Source organism: Ahaetulla prasina, chromosome 1 (assembly GCF_028640845.1).
Source record: "Ahaetulla prasina isolate Xishuangbanna chromosome 1, ASM2864084v1, whole genome shotgun sequence".
NCBI lineage: Eukaryota > Metazoa > Chordata > Lepidosauria > Squamata > Colubridae > Ahaetulla > Ahaetulla prasina.
The window spans coordinates 69,495,731-69,515,071 of NC_080539.1; the positions used below are offsets into that span (position 1 = coordinate 69,495,731).

General features: G+C 36.6%; 1 protein-coding gene across 1 annotated transcript in view; it reads left to right on the forward strand.

Annotated features, from left to right (window-relative positions):
- KIF6 (kinesin family member 6) overlaps window positions 1-19,341 on the forward strand; it is a 138,041-nt gene that overhangs the window by 80,649 nt on the left and 38,051 nt on the right. Inside the window, exon 16 of the mRNA XM_058166959.1 lies at window positions 15,598-15,648. Within this exon, the coding sequence (XP_058022942.1) occupies window positions 15,598-15,648 (51 nt within the window). The remainder of the gene's footprint in view (window positions 1-15,597; window positions 15,649-19,341) is intronic.

Sequence of the window (19,341 nt, forward strand, 5' to 3'; positions counted from 1 at the left end):
TCTGTGGTTAAGGGTTAAAAATAAAGAAATAATAAAATAGAATAGAATAGAATTTTATTGGCCAAGTGTGATTGGACACACAAGGAATTTGTCTTGGTGCATATGCTCTCAGTGTACATAAAAGAAAAGATACGTTCATCAAGGTACAACATTTACATGTAGAGAGAGAAAGAATGGGAAGAATATTGCAATGAGTCCGTTGAATGGAGAACATATTTAGCAGTCACATAAAGCTAAGCTGTGCCAAGAAAGAGATCAAATAATTATATCAATGCCTATCAGGCTAGAACCCTGAACAGGAGTACTGTTATATTTTGTTGTAGGTTTTGGTTGTTAAAATTTTATTGAGCCTGTTTGAGACTCAAATGTATAAAAGCAGCTCAAATGTCTGTCAGATAAATAAAAGCCAATCCTATATAATTTAGCTAAACCCCATTCAGCCCAGTGGAATTTAATTCTGAGAGACATATATAGGATGGCACTGTTAACAATTTGTCTTGAAAAGTATTTAATGTATATTTTTAATTTTTTAAAAAGAATATCAAGTTCTGATTATGTGACAAATTCTATGTGGTAGTTTGCCTGCTGTTCAAAAATAAAAGTAATCATATTCCAATTCTTGAATGGTGACTGGATTTAGTTATTTTATTACTAAGAAAATAGTAATTAAAAGACTTAAAGGAACTCTGTTACTAATCTCATATAACTGGCAACTTTTCCACAGGACTGCACCCCCCCCCAACCAATGAACTACAAATAATATTTTCATGCAATTCAAAGGTTATTGTTTTTCAAATCAAAATAGGCTATTGGCATATGTGATTACCTCATTTTTATGTCAGTGATAAAGTCTGCTTACCACCCCATAGATTTTTAAAATTTATTTTAGAATTGGTGTAGTATTGCTATCAAGCACAAAAACTAAGGATTTGATTTTACCCAGAGTTTTAGGATGAACTGCCAAGCAAAAGAACACATTAAATTGTGAAGATATTGTGGTTGGGCTGATACACTTTTAGTTTTGTCAGCTGCAGAAATCTAAAAATATGAAAAAAGCCCAGATTTTGAAGTCTAATTTGCTTAGCAATTATTCCCATTAGCTTGCTGAGTGAGCTAAGGGTATCTAGACCTTAGCTTGTGATTGAAATTATTTTAATGATAGCTAGTCTTGATTTTAATTGTGTTGTTTTTAATGCTTAGATTTCTTTAATGTTTACTTTTAATCACTCTTAGCGATTGTGTATATGGAAAAGTGGGATATAAACAGATGTTTTGCATAGTAAAGCAACAGTAATATGTTCTCTCCTGCTAAGCTATCAATGTTGATACTCATTATTGCATGACTTTAATATGGGAACTTGTCATTTTTAAAAAAATAGGCAGTGTTTTCTCTCAACGAGTAGTCCTTAATTATCTTTAGTGACTGTTCAAAGTCATGATGGCTTAGGAAAACATGTTTTACATCCTTTACTTGTCCTTATGACTATCATGCCACCACCGCTATCATATGATTGCAATTTGAACACTTGGCAACAGGCTCAGATTTATGACCAGCTGCAGGATCCTATCATCACATGATCATGATTTGTAACCTTTTTTGCCAGCCATTTGGGGAAGCCAAATTCACTTAACAAACATGTGATTTGTTTAATAAATGCAGTGATTTGCTTTATGATCACATAAAATAGTTATAAATTTGGGTCCAATCACATGGTGATTTGATTTAGGACTGCACTGAGATACACATACATATATACATAGGGGGAGGTTGTTCTTGAAAATTATGCTTAACTTGCTGGATGCCTGTCAACCATATTTAGTACCCTGACCAATTTCCTTTATTGTATGTTCAAAAACAGCTTTCCCCTATGTATGAAAAGAAAAGTTTTCAATCATTGTGTGCTACTTGCTCTAACATATGCTGGTGAAACATGGACACTAACCTCGCAATCAATACAAAAGTTACGAGTGGCAAAGAGCCATGGAAAGATACATGCTCAACATTACAAGACAAGATAGAAAGACTTGCACCTGGATTAGAGCAGGGGTCACCAACCTTTCGGACCTCAGGGACCACTAAATTCTTAATTTTAAATCCCGCAGACCACTAATATGATCTGCCCAATGACTGCCTGGGTGGTCATGTGACTGGGCCAACTCGATGTCACTCATGTCAAGGGGAAGCTCACTGGCCTATACTCGTCCCTCCCGTCCCAGCCACTCATTGTCTGCCCGCCCGGGCTCCTTAGGGCCCCAACAGGAAGCAGTTGTTGGAGCTAAGCAGCCATCACAAGAAAGAGTTGGCAAAACAGCTGGCTCAGTACAAATTGGATCTGACCAAAAAAAAGACTCAGCAGACGGACCTCATTGAGGACTAGGAGCATAGGCTTTCCAAACAGAGGGAAGATCTGCGGGAGTGCAAGGCCAGGGAGTGAGAACCTGGAGGCTCAGTGGGCTGAGATGGGCAGCCAGTTCCAGGCCATGAGGCAGTCCCACTGGAACAAGGCTGTCTGGCTCTTTGCCACCAGTGGCGTTTCCCTTCAGCCCTTGCTCAAAGCCCCACACCAGGAGGCTAAAGCAAAGCCCAAGTTGGAATTTCTGCCCCCCTCCAACCCACACAAAAAGACCCTGAAGGGGGAGACTCTGCAGCAACACAAACGTTCATTGCATGTATCTGTCCCAGGGGCCATAGTTTGAGAACCCCTGATTTAGTGCAATAGAAAAAATGCAAATAATTTATCTGTGGACCACCAAAATTTTCTCACAGACCACCAGTGGTCCACAGACCACCAGTTGGTGACCGCTGGATTAGAGAACAAATAAAAGTATACAATATCATCAAGAGAGTAAAAGAATTGAAATGGAAATGGGCTGGTCACATAGCAAGAAGAACTGATGACAGGTGGACCAAGGCAGTCATAGAATGGATCCCATTTGATAAAAAGCATCCACAAAAGAGACCTTAAAAAAGATGGATCAGCAACATCAGCAAGTATTATAGGCCCAATTGGCAAAAGAAAGCTCAGGACTATATTGGTTGGAAACATGCTGAAAAGCCCTTCATCCTGCAGTGGATAGGCAATGGCTAAAATGATGATGATGTTGACGATGACAATTATGATGATGATAATGACATATATACAAATATACATAGAGAGAGAAAACAAAAATATAATAAATAATAATTGGTATATAACACACCAGATTTAGGCTGAAAAGAAGAAAATATGGGTAATTTGTGTGGCAATTCCAGGGGATAATAGATAGAAGACAAAGAATTGGAGATCACAAAGTATAAAGATCTGAAAATCAAAGTGAAAAGATTATGGCATCAACTGGCTATGGTTATTGACAAAATGGGTGCCATTCAAAAAATGTAGACACCACTTAGAAAATCTGTGCATTGACAAATTTTTAATCTATTAATTACAAAATCCACTGCTTGGATCTATACACTATATCAATATATGATGACATCCTAGATTCTTGAGAAGATGCTAGATGCACATGAAGGCCAACATCAGCTGAAGAACTGGCAGCTGTGATTTCACATATTTGTGTAAATAACAACTAGTACTACAACAACAACAATAATAATAAATAATGATGGTTACAAATACTTAGGCATATTGGAAGCAGATAACATCTTGAATGGAAAAGTCAAAGATTCAACGCAAAAGGAATACATCAGGAGGGTCCGCAAAATATTAAAATCAAAACTGAATGCTGGAAACATAATTAAAGCCATTAATACAATTCCAGTGATATGCTACCCAGCTTATCAGATGGATTATCAGCTGGATTTTGGCTGAACTGGAAAATTATCAGCTGGATTTTGGCTGAACTGGAAAATTTGGACCGGAAAACACGTACACTTTTTAATATGTACCACACTTTACATCCACAAAGTGACATCAACAGGTTGTACCTGCCAAGAAGAATAGGGGGCAGAGGGCTATTGCATCAAACTGTAGAAGGAGAAAAGTGAAGTTTGAATGACTATGTCACCAAAGTACAGAAAAATTGCTGCAGGCTGTGAAAATGGAGAACATTATTAAAACAACAGAAACAAAGGCAGAATAAAAGGAAAAATAGTTAGATGACAGATTAAATGGATGGAAAACCAAAGCTTTGCATGGATAGCACTTGAAAAACATTGAAGGAAAATGTGATAACAACTTGACATGGGCATGGCTTAAGATGGGAACCATCAAGAAAGAAACGGAAGGTTTAATTCTTGCTGTTCAAGAACAAGCACTACAAACTAATGCCATGAAAGCGAAGATACAAAAGACCACTGACAATCCAAACTGCCGACTTTGCAACAACAAGGTCGAAACTGTTTCACATTTAATATGTGAATGCAGCAAAATCACACAAACTGATTACAAAACTAGACACGACCGAGTTGTTAAATTAATCCACTGGTCATTATGTAAAAACTACAATTTACCTGTATCCAAAAAGTCATGGGAACATAAAATGAAAAAAGTTATAGAAAATGAGAAGGTGAAGATCTTGTGGGACTTTCGAATACAGACATTCGTCATTTGGAACACAACACGCCAGATATCACAGTTGTCGAAAACCGAAACATACAATTTATTGACATCGCGGTACCAGGAGATGCTAGAGTTAAAGAAAAAAAAAACGGAAAAAATCACAAACGTGACCTGGCCCTTGAAACTACGCGATTATGGATGAAACATGTAGCAGTGATACCCATTGTCATCGGGGCACTTGGTACCATGTCCAAGAATTTTATAAAATACATCAACAAATTGCAGCTTCCTGCAATAACACCAGTGGAACAGCAAAAAACTGCGCTACTTGGAACATCGTACATCCTAAGAAGGTTCTTGGTTGATACCTAGGACGCTGGCAGCAACCCGTATCAACCATTAGCACCAGTCAATGGTATCTGTGATGCATTTTTGAATGTTCAGTTGACTAAATTTCATGTTTAATGAATAATAATAATAATAATAATAATAATAATAATAATAATAATAATGATGATGATGATGATGATGATGATGATGCACAGGTTTACTACAAACAATGGCATGAGCAACAATTGTACATTGGAAGATCTACAAGAAATACCATTTGCCTGCAAGCAAGAACTGGTGGAATAGAGAATAGAGAAAGTAGTCAATGAAGAAGCTAAGGTATTCTGGACTTACGGTCTATTAAGAAAAGCTTTATAATTCTGTGATAGATTGAAATGGACAACTTGGGGCTCCATGACTATAAGTAATGCAAGTGTTCTCCCCCACCCACCCACCCTGCCCAAAAATCTAACTCATTTCAATAAGAGGTAGTGCAGTTTCTTAGGATTTTGAGACAATACAACAGCAGCAGGTAGACTCCCAAATTGATTTAGCAGAGAAGAATCACCCTCTCCTCTAAGAATGCTTCTGGGGAAAAAAAAATGAAATGAAAATCCCCTCACAGCTATTTTGCTTTGTTGTATGGGCACCCTGTGGCTTTCAAATGCTCAAAAAATATTTTCTGAGATTCTTAGTCATCCAAAAGGTGATTCTCTTTTACAGTACTATACGTAGTGCTTGGTTTAAAACATCCCGCAATGTCTTCTTTTTTAAACACTGGTTAAAGTAATATTTTAAAAACATGTGGTATAGTATATAGTTCTAACTCAGTATTCTTCTGGTGCTCAGAGTTATCAAATCAGTGCTTTTTTTTTTATTTCTGACATTCCTTAGAAATGATCAAATAATAAAAATACAAACAGACAATCACATGTTGATTTGTGGAGACTGATTAAGACCAGCATCAGCATGAATACACAATTGACTTAAAGGACAGTGAACCTTCACAATATGCAGTCTTGAAGTTTTACTGTTTTTGAAGGAATTGTGGTAATGGGCCAATTCTGTATTTAATTCAGAAAGAGATATGATAAACAACTGAAAGCAATGTCCAGATGCACTCCATCTAACTGGGCAAAAAAAGTTATTTACAAGCTTATCGTTCATTTGGACCCATACAGAACTGATGGGCTATGATCCAATCCACGAGCTGAATCAAAGCAGGACTCAAAGAAATAAATAATTGTGCCTTTTTTACAAAGCAACTGGCCTAGAATGTAGTATGAGAAATTTTGCTGGTCTTGGCAAATGGAATCTTTTAAAGGCTTTGGTAGGTGATATAATGTAGGGTTCCAATGCTCAAATAGGGGATAAAATAGTAAAAATGTAACTAATGACTGCTCTAAGGTCATGACTTGGACTTTTCTTGTCTTAGGATACCAAAAATGTAACTTCTAGATACCATGGTATTTATATATACCAGATATTACTATGAGCTATTACAGGGAAGTGTCATTAGAAAATACAAAATCTGTGTGATTTTTATCATTGTTTCTGCAAGGTGAACTATGTCTCTTTTTAACTTTAACCTGAGTTTTCTCCAAGAAGATCCTTACAGCATGGAAAACTGGACCAGGTGACCATCATTCCTTGAAGGCTTCTTCAAACCCATAAGGACAAGGTCTAAAGTGGGTCATAACTCCCAGGCCAAATAGGGTTTTTGTCCGTGGTCTAGACAGACCGTTTTTGATTCTGATGTTGTGGATCAAGCTATGTATATATTTTGTGTTTCCTTTCCTCAATTCCCGCACCCTTTCCATTCAAGCTCCCATTGCTGCCAACTTCCTTAGTCTGTTTCATATTAAACAGCATAGTTAGTATGACTTTTTCTTCACTTTGTGGTAGGACAAATTTGTTTTGCTGTTGTTGTGCCAAATTACTGTAGCTGTCAGAAGTTGATGCAATGGCCATATTTAGGGTTTTCTTTCAAAGATTTTCTTTCTCTTATATGAGGCAGGTTTCTCAATATTAGCAACTTTAAGACGTAGATTTCAGGTCACAGAATAGTTCAGCCAGCATACCCAAACAAACCTGTCCACTGGTTTAAGGCTTACTATGTTCATATCCAACCAATTATGATGTAATTAAAATGCACAAAACCTAATTTAGCATAGTATGTAAACCAAGCTAATGTTCAGTGTTATTGTTTTTTCCTGTCTATTCCAATATCGTGCCAAAGATTTTGCCATTAAACTAAGGCAGTGAAATGAATATATATTCACAGTAAACAATGAAGCATATATTTTCCACTTAGAGATGCACTGAATTATAAATAGCTGTGTAATAAAACATAGGGAAATATATAAACCATTTGTGAAAAACAGCAGCATGGAATTAGCAATACACATAACATTTACTATAAGAGCTGAGAGAATTAGACATTGAATATGTAATTGCACATTGAAATAACATAAAAGTAGGCATCAGATGAGCCTCCCCTTAAATTTTCCAACCAATTAAATAATATACCTATATAGTATGTCTCTCATTGATGAATATATATTTTAATGTTTACCAGACCTATATCATTATATTTCCCAGTATTACTAGGCGTAGGCCTGAGAATGAGGAGCTGCAAATCTTTTGCTTATATGTCGTTCATGTTAATAGAGTTTATTTCAGAAGTTAGTGGATTAAGCTGCTCACTAAGGAGTTTGTAATAAATATTATGTCTGAATTTTAATTTATCCCTTATATAGGTTGTTCAAAGACATTGTTGGATGTTATATATACTTCAGAGCAATTTACTTTATTAACAGACTTCCATTTTGAATCTAAAAATTATTATAGGGTGATATATTTTATTGAAATAATAGTTATGAGTTCTAATCAAATTACCAAATGGTTCATGTAATGGTTATCTTTCATGGGAATTTCTACTTCGAAAGAAGGAAATTGACTCTGGTTTGTACTTATTTTTTACTGACAATGCCATTGACCTATTCAAACAAGATTTTGTAACTGAGAAAAATGAAAGCCTTTGCTTTTTCTTCTAGTTGCTAATTAGGGACGTGCATTTGAAAGAAAGAGTAATAGATTTAAATTAACCTCATTAATCTAACAAGCAGAGTTCAGAGAAAACAGACTGAGCTTGCCCTCATAATTTTTCTTTCCTCTTCATTTTATCTTTCGTATTCAATCATGCCTTATGTCTTCCATCAAAAGTGTGCACAGTTATTTTGTTAGTTTCATCTCCTTTCCATACCTTGGGATGATAAAAATGTCCAGAAACGGAGGCCAAAGACTACTAGATTAATCACAGTTCCAATGACAGCTCACTGCATGCTGAGTGAATTCCTCAAATCCCACAAATGATTTTTTTGCCAGAACATGTGGAGCTACAACATTCAACATTTTATTGGTGCTGTTATCTCCAAACCAAGAATAGCTTTCTTGGAAAAAATGATTTGGTATCTACTGTGGGAATATTTTTAGCAGCTTGTTTGGTGAGATTTCAGAAAATATAATTAGTAATAGAGATGTCAGCCAAGTTCTAAGTTCACTTTTAAGCAAACTCTACTTAAAAGGCACCTTGTCTACAGTTTACATTATCAAGATCAAAAGGTGTATTTCCATAAGAACATACAATTGTTCATTGTTTCTTGGATAAATATTTGTTTTTCTGAAAATTATGGAAATGGCAGTACTAAATGTTTAAAGCATTTCCTTTGTTTATATAAAAGGTCCCATACATATAACAGTGCTGGAAACATCTCCTAATTTGCCTTCATGCTTTTATTTAGGCAGCAGTTTTCTGGGTTCATATTATTCACAATGATAATTATTCTATTACACATGACCGGTAGTGAAAGAAATGCTATGGAAATAATAAAGTAATTTTTTGAATACCTGGTTGTTTACACTACAGCAAAGAAAAAAAATCCACATTAGTATTCTAACAGTTGTTCATGGCACAAACACATTATTTTTATTATACAGAGCCTACTTATTTTCTCTTGGTGGTCATATACAGATGGAAGACATTACTGTGATTCATACAGTATAAGATGATAGTCCTCAGCCTTTTCCATTCTGAAGCCATTCCCATAACACCAATAAAAATGCTTTGTTTTAAATAAAACTGATCTTTCATAGTGATTAGGACAAAATTGGTAATAAAGAATATGTGATATTGAATTGATATTGTAATATACATTGAACTGGGATGAACAAATGGATCTTCTCAGTTTGCTTTTGATACCCTAGGTACCTTTAATTTTATCTGAGACGGATATCCCTGGAAGGTGGGAGTTATAAACACTTGTACCATTAAATCTAATTTAATTGGAAGCTGTCATTTTTTTTTTTTTGCATTTATATCCCACCCTTCTCCGAAGACTCAGGGCGGCTTACACTATGTCAAGCAATAGTCTTCATCCATTTGTATACTATAAACAAAGTCAACTTATTGCCCCCCAACAATCTGGGTCCTCATTTTACCTACCTTATAAAGGATGGAAGGCTGAGTCAACCTTGGGCCTGGTGGGACTTGAACCTGCAATATTGCAAGCAGTTGCTGTTAATAATAGGCTGCATTAGCCTGTTGCACCACCAGAGGTCCTTACCCTTTGAATGGGTTTTATTAATGAATTGACTTGCATATGATTGCACTGTTATAGGTATCTTATATTATCTCTGCATTCTTCCAAATTGCTTGACAATCAGCTGAATTTTGTACTCAACAACATATTGTGTTTCAATATGTGGCTACTCATATGTTTATTGTGATAAATAAGCTTCATGGTTTTTGTCAATTAAGAAATAATTAAGAAATCTCTCCATATTTTTATTATAATAATGCCTATTCTAAATTCATATATGTCCTTATGCCTGCTAATATTCTACAGATTATTATGTTCATTTCCGTTATACTCTAGCAGCTATATAACAGAAAATGTTGCACTGGGGAAAAATATGATGGTTAGCATCTGTGGTTGGGCAAAAGAGTTGATTGCATTTTTGAGGTATGTAGTTGGCCAGAGGTGTAACCTTTATAATGACCTAGTGGTTGAACATCATATTTAAATGAACCATTAATCTAACTGACCCATATACAACCTTTTTTTTTTTTTTGCAACTATAACTGAAATAAATGGGTTTACCACAGCATAGGTCTAAAATGTGTTAAAAATTTTTTTAAAAAGCTTATACTTTCAAGCAAACGGCAGATATTGAGATGGAGAGATCAACAATTCAACTCTTTTCGGTTGCACAAATCCTGAAGAAAGTAAATTACATGTAATCACAATCATAGTAATCTTGTTAAAGAGCAAATATCATCCAGTGAAGATTGAGGGGATGTTATATATTGCAAAAGGGTTAAAATGAAAATCTGTCTCTGTAGAAATTAACATGATCCTCACCTTTAAAATGCAATGTACATGAACTGGGAGGTTTCAAACAATGATATATCCAAGAGGAAACTTCACATAGGCATATTAATGTAGGACAAAGAAAAAGTTTCCCTATTCTTCCTGTAGCCCCTGCTGTCTCACTTGAAGGGCTCTAATAAATGATCATCCAATCTCTATTTGAAGACCTTGAGGGAAGAACTCACTTCTTTCATCTGGCAGCCTTTAACCATTCCTCACAATGCTTGGTTTCTAGATACTTTACAACTGCCTTAGCATTCCTCTAACTTGCTATACAATTTGGCATTTTTTGAACTATGGTACCCATTTTTAGAGAAATGTGGTCTGGTAGCAGAAAGGGGAATAATTACTTCCCATAATCTGATTTGTTGCTCCTATTAATGCATCCTAGATAGCATTTTTTAAAGCAGCTGACTAACTCTGTTAGTTTAACTTGTGGTTGACAAGGATACCCAAATCCCTTTCATACCTATTATTGCCAGGCCAGGTTTCACCACCCTTTACTTATGCTTTCAGCTCCCAGTATTTCTTTTTCACTTGGATTTTAACTGTCTTGCCTGATTATTAGAGACACAAAAGCCTGCAATTGTTTTTCAAATCTTCAGTTGGGCTCTAATTGCATCAACATGGCTTTTGGATCCAATGTACCAGTTAATTAAATGTCCAATTACTGGAGAGTCAATATAAGCAGGCTGTTTTTTAAGAGCCATATTTATTACATGTTTTAAAAATGTTCTCAAGTCAACTGTTTTCTAAACATTTCAAAATCCTAAATGTAGATGAAACATTAATTTAACTGGCTCTTTGTTCTTAATTGAGCTAGAACTGAAACAAGGAATATGAGTCAGAGTATATGGTTTTTTTAAATGTTTGCTATTAAACATCTGTTTTTGTTTATATAATACTGTACAATATTAAGGGTACAGAAGAGGGCATATTCAGTCATTTATAAATAATTTTTCAAAAGGAAGGTGCTATTATCATCATGAATAAATAAATAAATAATGCTCTTTTCCCCTACCCTTAACCTAACAGTTAAGTTTTGTACCTTTTTCAAATACTTAATTTCAATAAAGTTTACCTAAGAAGGTTTGAACAGCTATTACATTAAAACTTGCTGGTGACAGGAATTCTTTCTAGCTTATTCACAAAATTGCTACTACTCCCATCTAATACTCCTTCAAGGTCAGTGAGCCTCTTGAGGATATTCTGTAGAAGAGTACAGTGTAATAGCAAATTCCACAAGGAACTGTTAAAAAACTAGGTATATATAGCTTGCAGAAGAGAAGATTGATAGGGTTTTTAAATATCTGAAGGGCTATCATATTTTAGGAGGGTTGGACTTATTCTCATTTGCTCCAGAGTGTAAGACTAGACCTAAGAAGATGGAACATCAAGGATGTATATATAGATTAGATAATTTGGAAGAACTTCTTGACCTTAAGAACAGTCAATCAATAGAATAGGTGACTGCAAGGAACTACTTCTTCCCCTTTACTGGAGGTTTTCAAACAGAGGCTAGATGGTCAGCTATTGGGTATCGTGTAGTGAATTTGCTGTTGTTGGACTTCACCTCTGATCCCTTGTGATTCTATGATGCTATGAATTATATGAAATGGACAATACATTTCCACCAGTACTTCTCAGTTCTAACACTAAAATTTCTGAACATATCTGATAATTTTAATGAAGGCGGTTTGTATTAACATTCATTGAGCTTTACAAGATGTACAAAACTTTCAACGGTTCAAGTTTGAAATATCTTGATTTTGAAACATTCCAGTCCAATCTCACTAAAACTATTTCAACATTAGAACAGTTTGTTCTAACTTTATCAGTTATGTTCTGACCTCAAAAAGAAAAGTCTTCCAACCACCAAATTAAGGTGAGAATGGCTCAGTTTCAGGTCAGTGTACTTCTGAAAAGGTAGGGTTAGAACAAGCTCTTCTGTCATTAAATTACTTTCATTGACATTGAAACATTCAGTTCCATGGTTGGAACAGGCTATTTTAGATGTGTTTCAGTTCTGAAATGTTTTGTATACCTCTTTGTAAAACATATTGCCAACAGTGGTAGAATTTGACATATTTGCAGTGGCACAAATTGAAATTGTTATACAAAATTGAACCTTATTACATTTTCATCTTCCATTTGTCTATTCCATTCAGGGAATATTTAATCATAGAAAAGATTTTATAAACTTATCGAACAAAAATTGCATGATAGAAAAGCCCAACTGTGATACTATATGCATATATCGTACTTCTGTCAGCAAATGTGTTACCTGTAGAGCTAATCAGAATGTAGAACCTACTTTCAGACATCAGTATTATTTTGGGGGCAAATTTGAACCAAGATGATTGCAGGAAATTGTTAATAATAGTTTTGTACCTAATCTCACTGCACATGTGTAACCAATTACCTTGTTTAATTCCTAATGAAATCAAAGTTATTCATAAGTTTGTAGCAGATCATTGGTATTCCTTTCACCTTCAATATTTTAGGTCTCCAGAATAAAGCTCAGCATTTAGGTTCTGGGATTAATTTTGGATTTAATTTTCTGACATAACTATATTAAAACATACTCATATACAACATTTTTAAAATACATGCTAGACAATTCTAATCAGTTATATTTTCTAGTCTTCAATTTCCAGCTGGATATCTTGCAAAATTACATTTTTTTTCTGAAGTTTTATTACTATTTTTACCCTTCCATGCTTTAAAACTATGTTTGTAATATCTGTGTTTATTTCTAAAAGAGTTATTAATTATTCAATTTCAGATAATTTTATGTAACAATGTAATGGCCATTCCATATTTTATGGAGGAAATTGCACTCATATAGCTATAGCAAATAAGATTATGTCAAAATGATGAAGTGCACATATTTGCACCCATATGTCTGGGGCAAGGGCATCATGTGACATGTTTTATCATTTGCTCCTCCCTCTCATGGATCCCTCTGGAAAAGCCTTTCAGACATTTCTCATTGTGGCCACCTTTTGTCTTCTTTTCCCTTTATGAATAAGTTCTCATGAAACAGTTCTCATGTATACATCATTCATTTTTATGTAACCACATAGAATAAAGACATATATTTTAGCCAACACATTTTTCCATGAGAATAGTCATAATTAAGACTTATTCTGAAATCTTTTGTGCTCTTCACATTTACCATATATATTGCCCAGGAGGCTTGGAATTAGCATGGATGTTCTAACATTAACAAAAACATTGTTTACAATGAAATTATCAAGATAATTTCAACCCTTAACATTGTTATATCTTTTTCTCTTCCAGCTATAATCCAATGTAGAATTTAAATATGAAAGCTGTATATTTTTATGACAAGCAAACTGACTTGGGTTTTAGAGTTTTATCTATTTGTAAAGAAATGCTCTTTTTATTTAAAAAAAAAGATAAGTGATAGATATAAAAATAATTTCTTCAACAATTAATTGCTTTAGATGGTGTTTATCAAAAGTTTATTCCTTAAAAATTTCTGATATAAAGAATGAAATTTTGTACAGAATATGTCTAGGGACTATTGAACGATCAAAAGAAAACCAGAAGATCAGATTTTTCATGTATGCTTCCGGAGTATATATTGCTAGCAAATGCACAGCCAGGCAAAGTTCTGGAAAAGGGACTACCATTCAAATGAGTGGATGCATTTTAGCTTAATGGTAGAAACAGATTGAGTTCAAGCATTTCACATTAAAAGAAGCAAATACTATATACATTATAATAGCTTTTGGAATATGGTATTATTTACTAAGAGCCTCGGTGGCACAGTAGTTAGAGTACAGTACTGCAGGCTACTTCTACTGACTGCCGGCTGACTGCAATTTAGCAGTTCAAACCCACCAGGCCCACTCAGCCTTCCATCCTTCCAAGGTGGGTAAAATTGTTGGGGGCAATTTGCTGACTCTGTAAACTGCTTAGAAAGGGCTGTGAAGGAGTATATAAGTGTAAGTGCTATTGCTAATGGATAAGAAACTAGGAAAAAAGTAATGGAACTTTGCTTTTATTTATGAAAACTGCAGCAAGGCCAGAGGTGGGTTTCAGCAGGTTCTGACCAATTCTGGAGAACCGACAGTGGAAAGTTTGAGTAGTTTGAAGAACCGGTAGTAAAAATTCTGACTGGTCCCGCCCCCATCTATTCTAAGCCTCCCAAGTCCCAGCTGATTGGGAGAAAATGGAGATTTTACAGTATCCTTCCCCTGGAGTGGGGTGGGAATGGAGATTTTACAGTATCCTTCCCCTGCCACACCCACCAAGCCACGCTTACCAAGCTATGCCACACCCACCAAGCCACACCCACAGAACTGGTAGTAAAAAAATTTGAAACCCACCACTGAGCAATATGCTTATATGCTCAGATGTGGAAAGGTTCTACACTACCTACAATAAAAGAATTGTTGGTGAAGATGATAGAATTTACCAAAACAATTAAATTAACTTTTCAGTAGGAAAAAAATACATTTATGATTGCCTGGCAACCCCGTATAAACTTTTTGCATGAAACAGAAAAAATCCACTTATGATTTGTGGTTTGATGACTAAAAAACAAAAACTGGGTAATAGAAAAAGTGAGCCTTTTTGTAATCATAGTAATTTGAGAAAGAGATAATTTTGAGTGAGAGATAATTTTGTAATGGTAGCTATATTTCTTGCAAAGGTAATCAGAAACTTCTTTCAATTTTTTTATTCTTTCTGCATATTTTGCTTTTTTCTTCTTTTTTGTTTATTGCTTATGTATTTTGTAAATCTTGAATCAAAAAAGTATATAAAAAAGGAATATGTTATTATTTGAGTGTAATATTGAATTTCCATTACTGCTATCAATGATTTCCTGAGATTGCAGGTTGCTTGACATGCAGACTTTCATGTGCATCTCTCTGTCTCTATCTCCCTTTTTCTTTCTCTTTCTCTTTCCCTGACCCTTCCCCTTTCTCCCCACTCCCATCCATCTATCAGAAGCCACTGATTTATTTTGCAAGAAGTATAAATACAATTACAAAAATATCTCTCACTCAAAATTATATGGCGAGAGAGAAAGATAAGAGAGAGATTAACAAACACCCGTGTTTCCATTGTCGTGGAATATTTATTTTCAAAATATGTACCAATGTTTCTAAAGATATTAGCATGTCAAAGTAAAGATAGAAAGCTCTTTATTAATAATCTGTGGGGTCAATGTAACGGAATATGCAAAGTATGGGAGTAAATGGGACTATTGCAAAAAGTATGCAAAGTTATTGTTTAAAAATTGAAATCTGAGATGCTGGAAGTTCTCTTTAGTGATTTGGATTTTAATTTTCGCACAGATCATCTGAAAGAAGAGATAATCCAGAGGCATATGCAAAAGGCAGCACAAGGTAAATATAATATTTCAGGATAAAATCTTTTCCCCAATGGTATTTGTTTATAGAAGCTCACATAGTGTTAATCTTTGGGGGGGAGGGTTTCTTTCATATTGTTATAATTCATGCAACAAAATTTTCACATTTTCTTCCTTCATTGTAGACAAATGCCCCACCATACTCACATTAGCAACAGCAGCAGCAGATTTAGCTGTTTAAATTTCACTTTACCGCAAGTTATGGAGTTAATCATCTGAGGCCATTTGGGTCATGCTGATTTATGCCTAGGTTTGTTTTTGTTAAACATTATCCTGGGATGAACTGTGACACTACAATCTATGAGAGCAGACAAAGAAAGCAAGTGCAATCAAATGTTTGCAAGCATCCCCTTTAAACACATGGAGCGTTTTCAAATTTTTATGATTCTCATTCTTCTGTGAAACTGATGTGGGAAATACTGCTACATGGAATAAATGTTAAGTAGTCTATTTTAGGATCACACATAACTGGCAATTTTGAGCAGATATTGACCTATAATAATTTATGTGCCATTAGTATAATTTAGTAAACTTCCTTTATATATCCTTCATATATATCAATGGGAGATCATAAGTTTCATATGTTAACACCAGACATGTAGTCATTTTGCTAATTTTGCATCTTCCAAGATTGTTTTTTTTAAAGCTTATTCATCCTTTTAAGTTTATTGTAATACTGTGGGCTGATATTTATTGTTAAGTTCGGGAAATGTGAGGCTGGAGACCAGGGTAGTGACAACAGCTCTTTAATATATGGTGAACCCAGCAACCAGGCTGGGAAAAACCTCTCCTTATATACAGTCTAACCGACTTCAACCAATCAACAACGTGCTTGTTTCCCGCCAAAATATTTAAAGATACATTACACTCCTTCCCTCCCAGAAAACACTTTACCCCTATTTACATGATATTTACATATTATTTTTCAACGTAATCACGCAAATAGACTGGGCGTCTCCTGACTCTTTCGGACCTGCGCAGTTCATTCCCTGGGAGTGGGTCGAGCTGACCGGAGGGGCTGTTTGCTCCTCTCAGCTCCTCCTCTAGGCCATCCGGCCCTGGATTATTTGCAGAGTCGTCCCTGCTGTTTTCTAATGGAACCTGTTGGCGTCGCTGGACCTCCCGGAACTCAGATAAGTCCTGCGATTTTCCCGGGTTTGAGTCAGCTGTGGATTCAAACATTGTATAGTCAGGGCCTGTTTCGTCTAGATCGGATTGTTCGGCTATGCGTTTTCGTATTTGGTCTATGTGGCGCCTCCATACTCGGCCGTCCTTTAACTCCACCAAGTATGATTTTGGACCTGTTATGTTTAAGATTTGTCCTGCTACCCAGATTGGGCCTTCACCATAGTTGTGTGCCCACACTTGGTCGCCTATTTCCATCCCTCTAGTTTTTTCAAGTCCCCCCTTGTAATCCTCTGGTGTATAGTTTGGATTTAACGGTCTAGTGGGCACCTGAGTTTTCGCCCATTAATAATTCTGCTGGGCTTCTGCCGGTTGTGACACAGGGGTTCTGTGTTGGACGCCAGGAAAACATCGATTTTTGTTTGCCAGTCGCCTGGCTTGAGTCTGGACAATGCCTCTTTGCGCTCCGGACGAAACGCTCTGCAAGGCCATTCGTCGCAGGGTGGAAAGGCGCCGAGAGGGCATGTCGGATGCCCTCTTCTGCCAAGTATTCCTCAAATTGGGTTGCCGTGAATTGCGGGCCGTTATCGGAAACTAGTGTGTCGGGCAACCCATGGGTTACAAATAGGTGCCGTAGGACTGAGATCACGGCCTCGGCTGTCATGGATCTCATGAGAATGATTTCCAGCCATTTGGAGTAGGCATCGACTACTACCAGGAAGGTTTGGCCGTGGAAGGGCCGCAAAATCAATGTGGATTCTAGACCAGGGCCCTTGGGGTTTCTCCCATTCCCGAACCGGGGCCGTTGGGGGTAGCGGTCTGGACTCCTGGCAGGCCTGGCATTTCCTAGTAACATATTCCCGCAGGATATTATTCTGTATCTACTCCTACTCAGAATACAGAATAAAAAATATTGTGGTCCCATTCCCAGCCATTTGAAGGGCTACAAACAAACTACGATTATATCAAAGTTACCAAAAGAAAATTTCCAAAAATTTGTTGAGGTTGAGAAGATAAACCCAACATTTATTAAATGCTGATATTAGGATTCTAGATTATATTGACGGTTTTCTCTGTCTATTGTAGACTGATCATAGATAGATATTGGTCAGTGCAACATTTTTGTATGTAGTTACATTGACTAGCAGGAGACAGGAGACATTATATTCCCCCCTGGAAGGTAGTGGTGGAACTAATAGAAAGTCCTGTACATAGAGACATGACATTATGACACATCTTTATTACTGTGATCTGAGGATTAAGGGAAGGTGAATTGTGTATGCCATTTTGATAATTTTATGTCTAAAAGATCTGTGGGGGTGTGGAAGGCTACTGAATTTCTGAGCCCAGCCAATCAAGTCATACTTCTAAAAGGACTTGTCTGTCACAAATATTGGTTGCTAGGCAGATTGAAATAATTAGTTAGATACAATTAGAATTTGGCCAAGAAATGAGGAACCTTTGTCTTTGGATATCCCCATCTGTTGGAGGCTACAGGTCCCTAGTGGATAGGATTAAAGCAGATAGTAGCAGATACAATGCATGTGTGTGTGCCTATGTGTGTGTCTGTGTGTATATAATGTGTATATATAATCTAAGAGAGTATCAGAAATAGAAAAAAAGACGTGTCAAAACATACGTGTGTGTGTGTGTGTGTGTGTGTGTATCTTTATTTTGACTTGTCTTTTTTCTATTTCTGATACTCTCTTATTTCGCTTGTCATAGACAGCAACAGAAGAGGGAGTTTTGTAAAATGCTTTTGAAACTCAGCTAAGAGCTTTCTTAAATTAGTTGAGAGATACATATGGTCCTAAGCAATAGGGGGTTTCACTTACCTTTGCTGCCGGTTTGGAACTGTGAGTGCACGCATGTGTGTGTTTTGCTTGCACCCGGCACTTTGTGCATGCGCAGAACGTCTGTGATGATGGGTGGGTGGGCGGAGCATCCCACCAGGGCGAACTGGTAGAAACCCACCACTGATCCCCCATAGCAGGCACCCCTTGAGCCGAAAGTTCCCACGTTTCTTTACAAACTCTTTAAAACGCTCGCCCGCGCAGCGGGCCACCCTCTTGTACCCAACCAAGTACAGTTCTCAAAATAATGTCCCGGTATGATGCCCGAGCCACCTCCTTAGATGTGACTGGGCCAGAGTCCAGAGAGTCAATTAACAGTATGGGCGTCCCGGAGTGGGGTCCTCGATCGCCCCTGGTAGTGGGCATCTGCTTAATGCGTCCGCATGCCCCAACTCTTTTCCTGGCGATGCTGCAGTTTGTAGGAGTAGGCGGCCAAAAGATAGTCCATCGGGTCAATCGGGCGAAGTGCCACAGGCGTTGGTCGCCAGCCAGTAACCCTAACAGTGGTCTATGGTCTGTAACAATTTCAAAGTTTCTACCAAAAACATATTCGTGAAACTTTTTTACCCCTGACACTATAGCTAGCGCTTCCTTATCCAACTGGCTATAGTTCCTCTCTGTCGAGGACATCGTTCTGGAGTAGAAGGCTATTGGGGCTTCTGTGCCATTTGGAAGCCTGTGGCTGAGCACAG